Source organism: Micromys minutus (genome assembly GCF_963924665.1).
Source record: "Micromys minutus genome assembly, chromosome: X".
NCBI classification, from domain to species: Eukaryota; Metazoa; Chordata; class Mammalia; order Rodentia; family Muridae; genus Micromys; species Micromys minutus.
Genome location: NC_137970.1, coordinates 15,377,352 through 15,390,855, shown reverse-complemented (window position 1 = coordinate 15,390,855; position 13,504 = coordinate 15,377,352). Strand labels below are relative to the sequence as shown.

Sequence of the window (13,504 nt, the reverse complement as noted above, 5' to 3'; positions counted from 1 at the left end):
GGTAACCTATCTTGGGTGAATAGAAATGTTTTGCTTTTTTTCATGAAAACTCATTCAACAAGAAGAAAGTGAAGATATGACCTCAACATGAAACTGTATTATCTAGGGGGACATCTCAAATAATTCAGGGTTTGGTTAAGTTTATTCACATTCAGGGTCTATATGACATCTGTCCAGGATTCAATTGGTAAAAGAAGAGACTCAGAGAAAGGACAAAGTCAAATAAAGTATGATTTGGACACATGAGAGGCTCTCCTTTGCTGTGTGCTAATATTTCTAAACTTTTTTAAACAGGAGGCATCTCAGTGGATATAGATAATTTTTTAAAACAAACTGTAGCCAACAATGATCACTGGCCAAAATAGGAGATAGTAAGTAGGACTTCAGTCTTTTTCATTGCTTGACCATGCAGATCATCTAGAATCCTAAGGCAAAGGTCCACCATTTTGTGCTGTCATTGTTCTCTATAGAAACAGTGATGTCATGAATTTTAAGTTCTAGTACCAGCTGGCAAGGAGGCTTTAGGAGAGTATGGAGGGTTGAGGAAAGACCTAAGATCTTTAGACAGACTGGAAGAGTCATCGCAGCACCCAAATTCTCCAAATCAAACCATCCAGAGGTCCCAAATGATCGCCTACTGTGGTACCACAAAGGTAAAGACATCTTCTGACTTCTTTTTGGATAATATGGGAGGCGTCTTCTCAGTGGTTAAGGCAGCCTCTAGTTTTAAGTTTCCATTTATTCTGGGATAATTAAGAATGTCTTTGGTCAAAATTTCTTTCAACATAAATCTAAAAACATCTATCGCCGCATAACTCTGGTGATGTAGTGGGGAATTCAAAGAGAAGTAAAAAAAAGTGGGAAAATGCTTTTGATTGCAAGGACTGGGAACAATTCTGTGTAAACTGGTAATGAGTGTCATTAGATTGTTCTCAAAGTCTGGCAGGGACAGGGATGAGATGCTTGAAATCAGGAGGTTGTGAACAGTGGAAAATGTTGTGAAATACATGTACCCACTGAGACATAGTGAAAATGTAGCCTACAGTAGGCAGCTTGGCATACTTTGGATATGAAAAGGTTACTGAGTTTTTCAAGTGTGCCAGGCCTTTGCTCAGGTTGCTACAGCACCAGGTATTGTGACTCAACAAAGATACTTGTCATACACCAGGGTCAGAGCCAGCAGGAAACAGCTTGGCCCATCAGTCTGGTCTAACAGCTGACCGGGGTGGCAGCCAGCTGCAAGTGCCTAAGAACTTGGCACTGCCCCCTTCCATCTAAAGGGGCACATCTCCCTTTTGGGTGGCATACCTTCAGTCAAAGGTACAAAACAACTCTATCATCAAGGTAATGAGTTTATACATCTTATTCTTATGGGGTTTTAAGCTCCAACTCTCAGAAGGGATCTTGTAGCTTCTGACTTCTTTGTGAATCTAGTAGTTATTCACTAGCTGTTCAAAGAAGTTCTTCTCTCATCTGAGAGGGTAATAAGGCTTTTTCTACAACAGTTCTATGTATAATTCTTAATTGGAAACCTCCCCAAACACCTTAGAATATGGTCAAGATAAGTATTGTGTAAGATAATCTCTAGATAATTTATTTTAAAAAGTGATGCCAAGAGAACATGGGGTAGAAAAGGGAAGAAGGAAACATAGGGAAAGAAGAAAGGGGAAAGAAGTGGGGGGAAAGAGAGGGGGCAAGAGAGAAAGGGGAGGAAAGGAAGAGAGATGGAAGGGGAGAATCAAAGGTTGACAGAGACAGAAGGAGTAAAGAAAAGGGCAGATAGGGAAGGGGGAGGTTAGGGAGAAGGAAAATGTAAGAGGGAAGTAGTTAGAGGGAGGATGGTGGGGGGAGAAGGGAGGAAAGAGAATGAAGGAGGAATGAAAGAGGGATGAAGAGAGGGAGAGGGAGGAGAGGGGAAGAAGGAGGTTTGAAGAGAGGGAGAAAGGAAGGGAGAAAGGGTGGAAGGATGGAGAACAAGGATGGAGGTGGGAGAAGAGGAAGAGGGAGGAACGAAAGGTAAAGGGGAGGGAGAAAAGGGAAGAGGAGTGAAGAGAGGGAGGAGGGAGGGAGGGAGGATGGAGAATAAAGGGATGGAGGAGGAAGGGGAGAAGGGAAGAGAGGAGTGGAGAGTGAGGAAGGGTAGAAAGAGGGAGGAGTAAGGGGAGGACAGAAGAGAGGAGTGAGGGGAGGAAGGATGAAAAGAGGGAGGAGGAAGAATAAAGGAGGGAAGGGAGGGAGGGAGGATGGAGAGGGAGGAGTGAGGGGAGAAAGGAAGGGTGAAGAGAAGGAAGAGGGATGGAGGAGGGAAAATAAAGGGAGGGGAGGGAGGGGAGAAGCCATGAAGAAAGTGAGGATAAAGAATAAAAGTATGAGGAAGAGAAAGAAGGAGGGAAAGGGGAGGAGAAAAGAGATGGGGGAGAGGAAAAGGGAGTGGAGGAGGGGAAGGAAGAGGGAGGGGAGGAGGGAGGGAGGAGGGAGGGGAGGAGGCAGGAAGGAGGGAGGGGAAGAGGGTGGGGAGGAGGCAGGAAGGAGGGAGGGGAAGAGGGTGGGGAGGAGGGCAGGAAGGAGGGAGGGGAAGAGGGTGAGGAGGAGGGCAGGGAGGAGGAAGGAGAAGAGAAGGGGAGGAGGGTGGGGATGAGGGAGAGGGAGGGGAGGAGGGAGAGGAAGAGGGAGGGAAGGAGGGCAGGGAGGAGGGAGGGGAAGAGGGTGAGGAGGAGGGCAGGGAGGAGGAAGGAGAAGAGAAGGGGAGGAGGGTGGGGATGAGGGAGAGGGAGGGGAGGAGGGAGAGGAAGAGGGTGGGAAGGAGGGCAGGGAGGAGGGAGGGGAGGAGGGAGAGGAAGAGGGAAGGGAGAAGGGAGGGGAGGAGGGAGAGGAAAAGGGAGGGAAGGATGGAGAGGAGGAGGGAGAGGAAGAGGGAGGGGAGGAGGGTGGGGGTGAGGAAGAGGGAGAGGAGGAGGGAGAGGGAGAGGAGGAGGGAGAGGAAGAGGGAGGGGAGGAGGGCAGGAAGGAGAGAGGGGAGGAGGGCAGGAAGGAGATAGAGGAAGAGGGAGGGGAAGAGGGAAAGGAAGAGGGAAGGGGAGGAAAGAGCGGAAGAGGGAGAGAAGGAGGGAGAGGAAGAGGGAGGGGAGGATGGAGGGGAGGAGGGAGGGAAGGATTGAGGGGAGCAGGGAGAGGAAGGGGGGAAGAGGGAAGGGAGGAGGGAGAGAAAGAGGGAAGGGAGGAGGGAGAGAAAGAGGGAAGGGAGGAGGAAGAGGGAAGGGAGGAGGGAGAGGGAGTGGAAGAGGGAGAGGCAGAGGGAGAAGAGAAAAGGGAGGGGAGAGAGAAAGAAGGAGGGAGAAGAGAGGGGAGGAGGGAGGGGAGGGGGGATTAAGAAGGAGGGTGGAGAATAAAGGGAGGAGGGATGGGAGGAGGGATGGAAAGGAGGAGAGAAAAGCTAAGGGAAGGAAAATGAATGAAGAGAAAGAAGGAGCAAGGGAGGATAAAGACTAAAGATGGAGGAAGGAGTAAAGGAGAAACAAGGGATGGAGTAAGGGTGGAAAATGACTTTGGAAGGAGAGGGAAATAGAGGATGAGAGACAAGAGGGAGGGAGGGAAGATGGATGAGAAGAGGAGGGAGGAGGCATGGAGGGATGATAAAGGATAAAGGGAGGAAGGAGGAATAGGAGAAGGATGCAGGAATATGGAAGGCAAGAGAAGGGACGGAGAGAAGAAGGAGGGGAGGGGAGAGGAAGAGAGGGCAGAGAAAAAGAAAATGGAGGCAGAGGGAGAAAGAACAGTGTAAGACTAGTTTGAAGAAGTAACAGGAAGAGGAAAGATCTAATAATCTAGTGAAGCTGAAGGAGAATATTTGTGTGTGTGTGTGTGTGTGTGTGTGTGTGTGTGTGTGTGTGTGTGTGTGTGTAAAAAGGAATTCCACAGCCCCCTAATACTTAGGAGAAGAAATGTATCCTGTTAACTTCTGAAGAAAAATCCAATTCAAGCCCCAGACACCAAAACACAAGACTATTAAGTTAACTGGTTTTAAATATCAAAATTTTATCACAAACTTATTTGGTTGTCTTTGTCTCTTTGGCTCCAAGCTGGATTGGAAAAGTAGACCTGTAGGCAGTTAGCAACTTTCTAAAACAATAAACTTGATTTTTCCAGAACCTGGTGTTGTTTCTGTAAGACATTTAATTTTCCATGTAAGGCTGTTAGCAGCTTTCTTGGAATACCTTGTGAAATAGCTATTTAGTTAGGCAGACATAAATCACAAATATAAACCCCTGTCTTTAAACTTCAATTTGCTTACCACTTTTCCTGATGGTATCCTCTCAAGTCCACATATTACCATGTTCAATATACTTAGTAAGGTGGGTCTAAATGAAAGGAGACTACAGATTTTAATAAGAGCAATTGGTCCTGTGCCTTGACTTTAAACATTTCACCATCATTCCCCACTTTCACATCTTTTCTAAACTTCGATGAAACAGACGGGTACTGGATCCCACAAGTTTTATTTAAACTGACTTTATTTTATAAACTACATTTAAGAACTTCACATTTCTTTTGCTTTTTCCTGCAGATGTCTGACGATATTGACTGGTTACACAGCCGCAGGGGCGTGTGCAAGGTAGATCTTTACAGCCCAAAAGGACAACAAGATCAGGACCGAAAAGTGGTAAGATTCAAACTGACTCCAAGGAGTAGGAAAATAGTTACCATACGTGTATAGATATGTTGGAGTCCAATATAAAACACATGGAAGCTGATATGTGGCTTTTCCAAGTATCCAAGCTAAGTGGGGACTGTCAGGGGACAACACACATCTGTATCATGCCGGGGTGAATCAAAGGAGGGGCAGAGTGAGGAGTGAGGAGAGGGGAGGGAGAAATGTGAAGGGAAGGAGGAACCTGTAGAGAGGGAGGAGGGAGGAGCCTAAGAGGGGAGGGGCCTAAAAGAGAAAAACCTAAGAGTGGGAGGGGCCTAAGAGGAGAGCTGGATGGGGCAATAGGGAGGAACCTAAGAGTAGCATGATTGGAGGGAGGGTCCTAGGAGAGAGAAACCTAAGAGTGGGAGGGGCCTTAGAGAAGGAGGGGCCTATGAAGGGAGGAGCCCAAGAGAAGGAAGGTGCATAAGAGGGGAGGGGCCTGATTGGAGGGAGGGGCCTAAGAGAAGGGAGTCACCAAAGAGGAAGGAGACCCCTGAGAGTGGGAGGGGCCTAAGAGGAGGGAGGGGTCTAAAGGGGAGGAACCTAGGAATAGGAGGGGCTTAAGAGAAGGGAGGGGCCTAAGAGGAAGGAGATCCCTGAGAGTGGGAGGGGCCTAAGAGGAGGGAGGGGTCTAGGAGGGAGGAACCTAGGAGTAGGAGGGGCTTAAGAGAAGGGAGGAGCCTTAGAGAAAGGAGAACCCTGTGAGTGGGAGGGGCCTAAGAGGAGGGAGGGGCCTAAGAGGAAGGAGACCCCTGAAAGTGGGAGGGGCCTAAGAGGAGGGAGGGGTCTAAAGGGGAGGAACCTAGGAATAGGAGGGGCTTAAGAGAAGGGAGGGGCCTAAGAGGAAGGAGACCCCTGAGAGTGGGAGGGGCCTAAGAGGAGGGAGGGGTCTAGGAGGGAGAAACCTAGGAGTAGGAGGGGCTTAAGAGAAGGGAGGGGCCTAAGAGGAAGGAGACCCCTGAGAGTGGGAGGGGCCTAAGAGAAGGGAGGGGCCTAAGAGGAAGGAGACCCCTGAGAGTGGATGGGGCCTGAGAAGGGAGGGGTCTAGAGGGGAGGAACCTAAGAGTGGGAGGGGCCTTAGAGAAGGAGGGGCCTATGAAGGGAGGAGCCCAAGAGAAGGAAGGTGCATAAGAGGGGAGGGGCCTGATTGGAGGGAGGGGCCTAAGAGAAGGGAGTCACCAAAGAGGAAGGAGAACCCTGCGAGTGGGAGGGGCCTAAGAGAAAGGAGGGGTTTAGAGGAGAGGAACCTAAGAGTGGGAGGGGCCTTAGAGAAGGAGGGGCCTATGATGGGAGGGGCTCAAGAGAAGGAAGGTGCATAAGAGGGGAGGGGCCTGATTGGAGGGAGGGGTCTAGGAGGGAGGAACCTAGGAATAGGAGGGGCTTAAGAGAAGGGAGGGGCCTAAGAGGAAGGAGAACCCTGCAAGTGGGAGGGGCCTAAGAGGAGGGAGGGGTCTAGGAGGGAGGAACCTAAGAGTGGGAGGGGCTTAAGAGAAGGGAGGAGTCTAAGAGGAAGGAGAACCCTGTGAGTGGGAGGGGCCTAAGAGAAGGGAGGGGTCTAGAGGGGAGGAACCTAAGAGTGGGAGGGGCTTAAGAGGAGGGAGGGGTCTAAGAGGAAGGAGAACCCTGTGAGTGGGAGGGGCCTAAGAGAAGGGAGGGGTTTAGAGGGGAGGAACCTAAGAGTGGGAGGGGCCTTAGAGGAGGGGCCTATGATGGGAGGGGCTCAAGTGAAGGAAGGTGCATAAGAGGGGAGGGGCCTGATTGGAGGGAGGGGTCTAGGAGGGAGGAACCTAGGAGTAGGAGGGGCTTAAGAGAAGGGAGGGGCCTAAGAGGAAGAAGAACCCTGCGAGTGGGAGGGGCCTAAGAGGAGGGAGGGGCCTAAGAGGAAGGAGACCCCTGCGAGTGGGGGGGCCTAAGAGAAGGGAGGGGCCTAAGAGGAAGGAGACTCCTGAGAGTGGGAGGGGCCTAAGAGGAGGGAGGGTCTAGGAGGGAGGAACCTAGGATTAGGAGGGGCTTAAGAGAAGGGAGGAGCCTAAGAGGAAGGAGAACCCTGTGAGTGGGAGGGGCCTAAGAGAAGGGAGGGGTCTAGAGGGGAGGAACCTAAGAGTGGGAGGGGCTTAAGAGGAGGGAGGGGTCTAAGAGGAAGGAGAACCCTGTGAGTGGGAGGGGCCTAAGAGAAGGGAGGGGTTTAGAGGGGAGGAACCTAAGAGTGGGAGAAAACTTAGAGGAGGGGCCTATGATGGGAGGGGCTCAAGTGAAGGAAGGTACATAAGAGGGGAGGGGCCTGATTGGAGGGAGGGGTCTAGGAGGGAGGAACCTAGAAGTAGGAAGGGCTTAAGAGAAGGGAGGGGCCTAAGAGGAAGAAGAACCCTGCGAGTGGGAGAGGCCTAAGAGGACGGAGGGGTCTAGGAGGGAGAAACCTAGGAGTAGGAGGGGCTTAAGAGAAGGGAGGAGCCTAAGAGGAAGGAGAACCCTGTGAGTGGGAGGGGCCTAAGAGGAGGGAGGGGTCTAGGAGGGAGGAGACTCCTGAGAGTGGGAGGGGCCTAAGAGGAGGGAGGGTCAAGGAGGGAAGAACCTAGGAGTAGGAGGGGCTTAAGAGAAGGGAGGAGCCTAAGAGGAAGGAGAACACTGTGAGTGGGAGGGGCCTAAGAAGAGGGAGGGGTCTAGAGGGGAGGAACCTGGGAGTAGGAGGGGCCTAAGAGAAGGGAGGGGCCTAAGAGGAAGGAGACCCCTGAGAGTGGGAGGGGCCTAAGAGGAGGGAGGGGTCTAAAGGGGAGGAACCTAGGAATAGGAGGGGCTTAAGAGAAGGGAGGGGCCTAAGAGGAAGGAGACCCCTGAGAGTGGGAGGGGCCTAAGAGGAGGGAGGGGTCTAGGAGGGAGAAACCTAGGAGTAGGAGGGGCTTAAGAGAAGGGAGGGGCCTAAGAGGAAGGAGACCCCTGAGAGTGGGAGGGGCTTAAGAGAAGGGAGGGGCCTAAGAGGAAGGAGACCCCTGAGAGTGGATGGGGCCTGAGAAGGGAGGGGTCTAGAGGGGAGGAACTTAAGAGTGGGAGGGGCCTTAGAGAAGGAGGGGCCTATGAAGGGAGGAGCCCAAGAGAAGGAAGGTGCATAAGAGGGGAGGGGCCTGATTGGAGGGAGGGGCCTAAGAGAAAGGAGTCATCAAAGAGGGAGGAGCTTAAGAAGGGAGGGGCCTAGGAGGGGAGGAGTCTAAGAGGAGGGATGCCCCAAGAAAGGAAGGGTTTAAAGGAGAGGAGCCTAATAAGGGGGTGGGGCTGAAGGGCCTAAAAGGAAGGAGCCTAAGAAGGGAGAAGCCTAAGAGGAGTGAGGAACCTAAGAGGGGTAGGAGTCTAAGAGGAGGTAGGAGTCGTAGTTGCCTAGTAACCAGCTTCTATTTCTTAACACTAAAGCCATAGTTTAGCTACCAGTAAGCTGTTCTCAGCCCACTCAGGAGGGCAAACAACTATTTCATACTTCTTCCCAAATTTCAAGTTATTTGGATAGTACTTCACAGTTTCAACCTGACCAAGTAACAAAATTATTTATATTTAAACATGCCATCATCATAAGCAGTATTCATATTACCACAAGTTTCATATTTTAGTAAAATGTACTATTAAACATAGAAATGTTTACCTGTGTATTACTAAAATATTTGAAATTTACAGTATCACTTAACTTTTCCCCTAAATCCCATGAGGTAAGTGTTATTATCATCTCCAAGAAAGAAATTCGTGACTTTTCCTCAGGAGTGTGTCTTAATTTACCCTCTTACTTTCTGTAGATATGCTTTGTGGATGTGTCCACCTTGAATGTGGAAGATAAAGATTCCAAGGTGGGTATTTTCTGTTCAAAGTGGAAGAGGGTGAGAAAAAGAAGGGTTTTCTGTGAAATACGAGGGAAGGGAAGGGGTGAGGCAGAGAGAAGAAAGGCCTGGTCACTTACATCACTGGTTGGGCTAAATAAAAGCCTCGATATACATAATCTGTCCCAAATGGTGGAACATAACAGAATATGGCTCTTGAGTGTCATCAGAGGATGGATTAGCAATTTGTGGAAATAATCTAGTTTCTTTCTTCAAATTTTATAGCATTAAAACCTACCTCTCCTAAAGGAACAAAGTATGATGGGGGATATGACCTTCATGCTGTGAACTTGGAGCCTAAAGGGTAGGGAAGCTTGAAGAAATCACAAACATCAACATTTCATTAAAAATCTCACCCTTTAACTCCACAGGGTGCTGCTGGTTCCAGGTCAGACGGTGAATTAAACCTGGAGAATCTGGAAGAAAAAGAGATTATCGTGATCAAGGACACTGAAAAACAAGACCACTCTAAGGTGACCTAGCCTCTGAGGTTCTATTATTCCTAATTTCTAGGACCAATATTAAATCTCAAGACTCTGGTTCAGAGCTGGTAAGGAAATGGTTGTCCAACAGTTCTGCCAACCCAGAACACATGACATTCTAGAAAACACAGGACTAAGTTCAGGGCCATGCTAAGTTCCACAGGCAATATTTTAAAATGGTATTCGTTAATCAGAAGGGTTGATTCTCAGCACCCACATGATGCTGCCACTCCAGTTCCAGGAGGCCTAACACTTTCTTGACCTCCATAAGCATGAGGTATGTAAGTAATACTACATTTTACATTTACAAACACACATACACATTAATATACTGACCTTGACATATAGAGTTCACATATACAAAGACATGTAGTCAAACATACTTATGTGCTCACATGTGGCAAATATAAACACCCACATTTACAGTAAGACACACAATGCATAAACACACACCAACACACATTAACACATATAAACCTTGACCTAAACAGTGACCCTAACAAATTCAGACTTTGACATACACATTTATAAACAAATATGGAAAGACCTATGTGACAATACACATGACTGACATGCATATACACATTACACGAATGCAGTCATATATGGACTATTCACCTATGCTACTTAAAACATCCAGAGTATGTGCAACATGTATATACACAAATACCTACAGATCTTATAAATGTAGAATAAACCACATGTGATCATTATTTTAAATATAACACTGAAACTCACAGTGCATTCTTTACATATTCAGACATACTGACATATACAATTGTATTTTTCCATTCACTAGTATGTACAAAATACATGCTTGTACTGGCTTACATGCACAATTGATACTGATATTAACACATTATTATATATGGCTACACATAGCCATACAAATACATATACATACATATAAAAGCAACTTCCAACACCAATGACACAGACTGACACACTTTTGTATCTACTGAAAGACATGATGAAATACACATGAGTTGCCATATTGACATGCTTACACACACAATATTCACTGGCACATTTTGACACAGTGAGTCATACACACATACTCAAATGAAATTGACAAACACATTGGTAGCATTTATAAATAATCACATCTACAATCATATATACTCTGTATCCTCCAAGCTTTTGTTGCTATAGTAGTGCTTGAATTTTATTAATGAATATCATTAGACACTAATAAAGTCATACCTCTGCGTTACTTACAAGCTATATATTTTAACAACCAGAAAACAAAGAGGCAGAAGTAGCCTACCCAAACTCTTCAAACTCTTACGGCGAGGTGTTCTTCTTTTTCTAGACGGAGGGATCTGTGTGCCTTTTCAAACAAGCTCCCTCTGATCCCATAAGTGTCCTCAACTGGCTCCTCAATGATCTCCAGAAGTATGCCTTGGGTTTCCAACATGCATTAAGTCCCTCAGCCTCTAGCTGTAAACATAAAGTAAGAGACCTAGAGGGCAATTATCACAAAACACGCTCTGAGAACTGCTACAGTGTGTACGCCGATCAAGTAAACTTAGATTATTTGAACAAAGGACCTCAAAACCTTCACCTAGAAATGGCTGCCTCCAAAAACACCAACAATAACCAAAGTCCCTCAAACCCTGCCACCAAATCTCCCAGCAATCAGAGGTCAATTGCCACTCCTGAGGGAGAATGTTCTATGGACGACCTCTCCTTCTATGTCAACCGATTGTCATCTCTGGTCATCCAAATGGCCCGTAAGGAAATCAAGGACAAACTGGAAGGTGGAAACAAATGTCTCCACCATTCCATGTATACATCAGGAGAAAAGGGGAAAACCAGCCCCCGTTGTGCTGTCAGCAAAATTGCTTCCGAGATGGCCCATGAAGCTGTGGAACTGACCTCCGCAGAATTGCGTGGCAATGGAGAGGAAGGCAGGGATGGCCGGAAAACCCTTTTGTATAGTGAAATGTCTAATAAGAACAAGTGTGGAGAGAAGCAGCAGATGTGCCCGAAAGACAGCAAGGAATTTGCAGATTCTATCAGCAAGGGGCTTATGGTTTATGCAAATCAGGTGGCATCTGACATGATGGTCTCTGTTATGAAAACCTTGAAAGTGCACAGCTGTGGGAAGCCAATTCCAGCTTGTGTGGTCCTGAAGAGGGTACTATTAAAGCACACCAAGGAAATTGTATCTGATCTGATTGACTCATGCATGAAGAACTTGCATAACATCACAGGAGTCCTGATGACAGACTCAGACTTTGTTTCTGCTGTCAAGAGGAATCTTTTCAATCATGGTAAACAAAATGCAGCAGACATCATGGAGGCCATGCTAAAGCGTCTGGTCAGTGCTCTTCTTGGTGAGAAGAAGGAGACCAAATCTCAAAGTCTGGCATACGCGACCTTAAAAGCTGGAACTCATGATCCGAAATGCAAGAATCAGAGCCTGGAGTTCTCAGCTATGAAAGCTGAAATGAAAGGAAAAGATAAAGGAAAAGGCAAAGCCGATTCATGCTGCAAATCACTGACAAGTGCTGAGAGAGTCAGCGAGCACATCCTCAAAGAGAGCCTTACTATGTGGAACAACCAGAAACAAGGAAACCAAGGCAGGGTGACTAGCAAAGTATGCCCCAGTAAAGATGAGAAGAGAGAAAAGATCAGTCCTTCTACAGATTCACTGGCCAAGGATCTAATTGTCTCTGCCCTTATGCTCATTCAATACCATCTGACCCAACAAGCCAAGGGCAAAGATCCATGTGAAGAGGAGTGCCCTGGTTCCTCCATGGGGTATATGACCCAAAGTGCACAATACGAAAAGTGTGGAGGTGGCCAAAGTTCTAAATCACTTTCAATGAAGCATTTTGAAAGTCGTGGAGCTCCTGGACCATCATGTGTGAAGGAAAATCAACTGGAGTCCCAGAAGATGGATATGTCGAATATGGTTCTGTCCCTGATTCAGAAACTTCTGAGTGAGAGCCCTTTCAGCTGCGATGAAGTATCTGAAGGTGAGAATAAGCGTTCTGATCCCAGATCAAGCAAAGCCAAGAGACCTGAAGACCAATGCCAAGACAACACAGAACTGGACTTCATCAGCGGGATGAAGCAAATGAACCGTCAGTTTATAGACCAACTGGTAGAATCCGTGATGAAACTGTGCCTTATCATGGCCAAGTACAGCAACAATGGAGCAGCCCTGGCTGAGCTGGAAGATCAAGGAGCCCTGGCAAGCAGTGCCCCCAGATGTGGCCGTGAAGCTGTGATGGCACAAAATTATCCTGAAGCTCCTGGCCCTGAAGTTATCGTCAACAATCAGTGCTCTACAAGTAACTTGCAGAAGCAGCTGCAGGCTGTCCTGCAATGGATTGCAGCCTCTCAGTTTAATGTGCCCATGCTATACTTCATGGGAGACGACGATGGACAACTAGAGAAGGTAAGAAACACTTTAAGGCCCAAGAAAGTAAAGATGGAATGGGTAGATATGAGCAGACTAGCATTCATTCATATATATAACTGCGTTCTTTATCTACATGCACACACACACATACACACATACTTGCAGTTCCCACATTAGATTTCAGTGAAATTATTTTCAGTATAGAAGTTGAAATCAAACCATGCATCTCTCCTTACAGCCATCCTCCTAGGTCTTAGGGGAAAAGGCTAGGCATGCCAGTAGTTCTGGATATGTGACAGGACTTTAACCTTGGGGGACAGGCACAGAGAGAAGTTAGTTCACTGGGTCCTCCTTCTAAGAACTATCAGATTACTCAAGCTAACTCTGCTCTCTCCACAGCTCCCTGAAGTTTCAGCTAAGGCAGCAGAGAAAGGGTACAGTGTAGGAGATCTTCTTCAGGAGGTCATGAAGTTTGCCAAAGAACGACAACTGGATGAAGCCGTGGGCAACATGGCTAGAAAGCAACTGCTAGACTGGCTTCTCGCTAACCTGTAAGCTGAGAATTCCTTTGACTCCCCTCCATCCATCCTCTCCCCGGCAGCAATTTCACCCCAGCTGGAGCCACCCCCATCATCAGGCTGGTAAACTGCACAATTGTGATCACATTTACCAATACATCTGAGCAGTTGCACTGTGAAAATACTGGGTGCCCTGCTGGGCAACATGAATAAAAAAAATTCAAAAACTTGTTGTTATTTTCTTAATGTCAGAGAAAAGGGAGGAGAAAATGGGTTCTTTTTTTTTGTGGCTGGTAATAGTAGTGAATTTGTGTCCATATTCCACACTGGGCTGTTTTCTGAGTGCCCAAGACACAAGGTCTCTAGCCTGTTTCACCAAGACTTCCATCCAGAGTCTGTTTAGAATGTTTCTGTTAGAATGGCAAACTGAACTAAGATAATATCCTTTCTAATCCAGGCAGGCATATACCTTTCTTACTCTTTGGTAGAACGTACAGATAAACTTGTTTAAAACACACACATGCAAAGACAGAGACCTACAGACAAAGACACACACACAGACCTACACACAAAGACAAACACAC

At 47.4% G+C, this 13,504-nt stretch overlaps 1 protein-coding gene across 1 annotated transcript; it reads left to right on the top strand.

Moving 5' to 3' along the window:
- Nucleotides 1-626: 626 nt before the first annotated feature.
- AKAP4 (A-kinase anchoring protein 4) lies at nucleotides 627-12,957 on the top strand (the record flags this gene model as incomplete). Its single annotated transcript, XM_080909875.1, has 6 exons — nucleotides 627-653; nucleotides 4,565-4,660; nucleotides 8,467-8,517; nucleotides 8,919-9,020; nucleotides 10,342-12,438; nucleotides 12,802-12,957. 6 exons carry the CDS (start codon nucleotides 627-629, stop codon nucleotides 12,955-12,957), a joined length of 2,529 nt encoding a protein of 842 aa, XP_080766001.1.
- Between the last annotated feature and the right edge of the window lie 547 nt (nucleotides 12,958-13,504).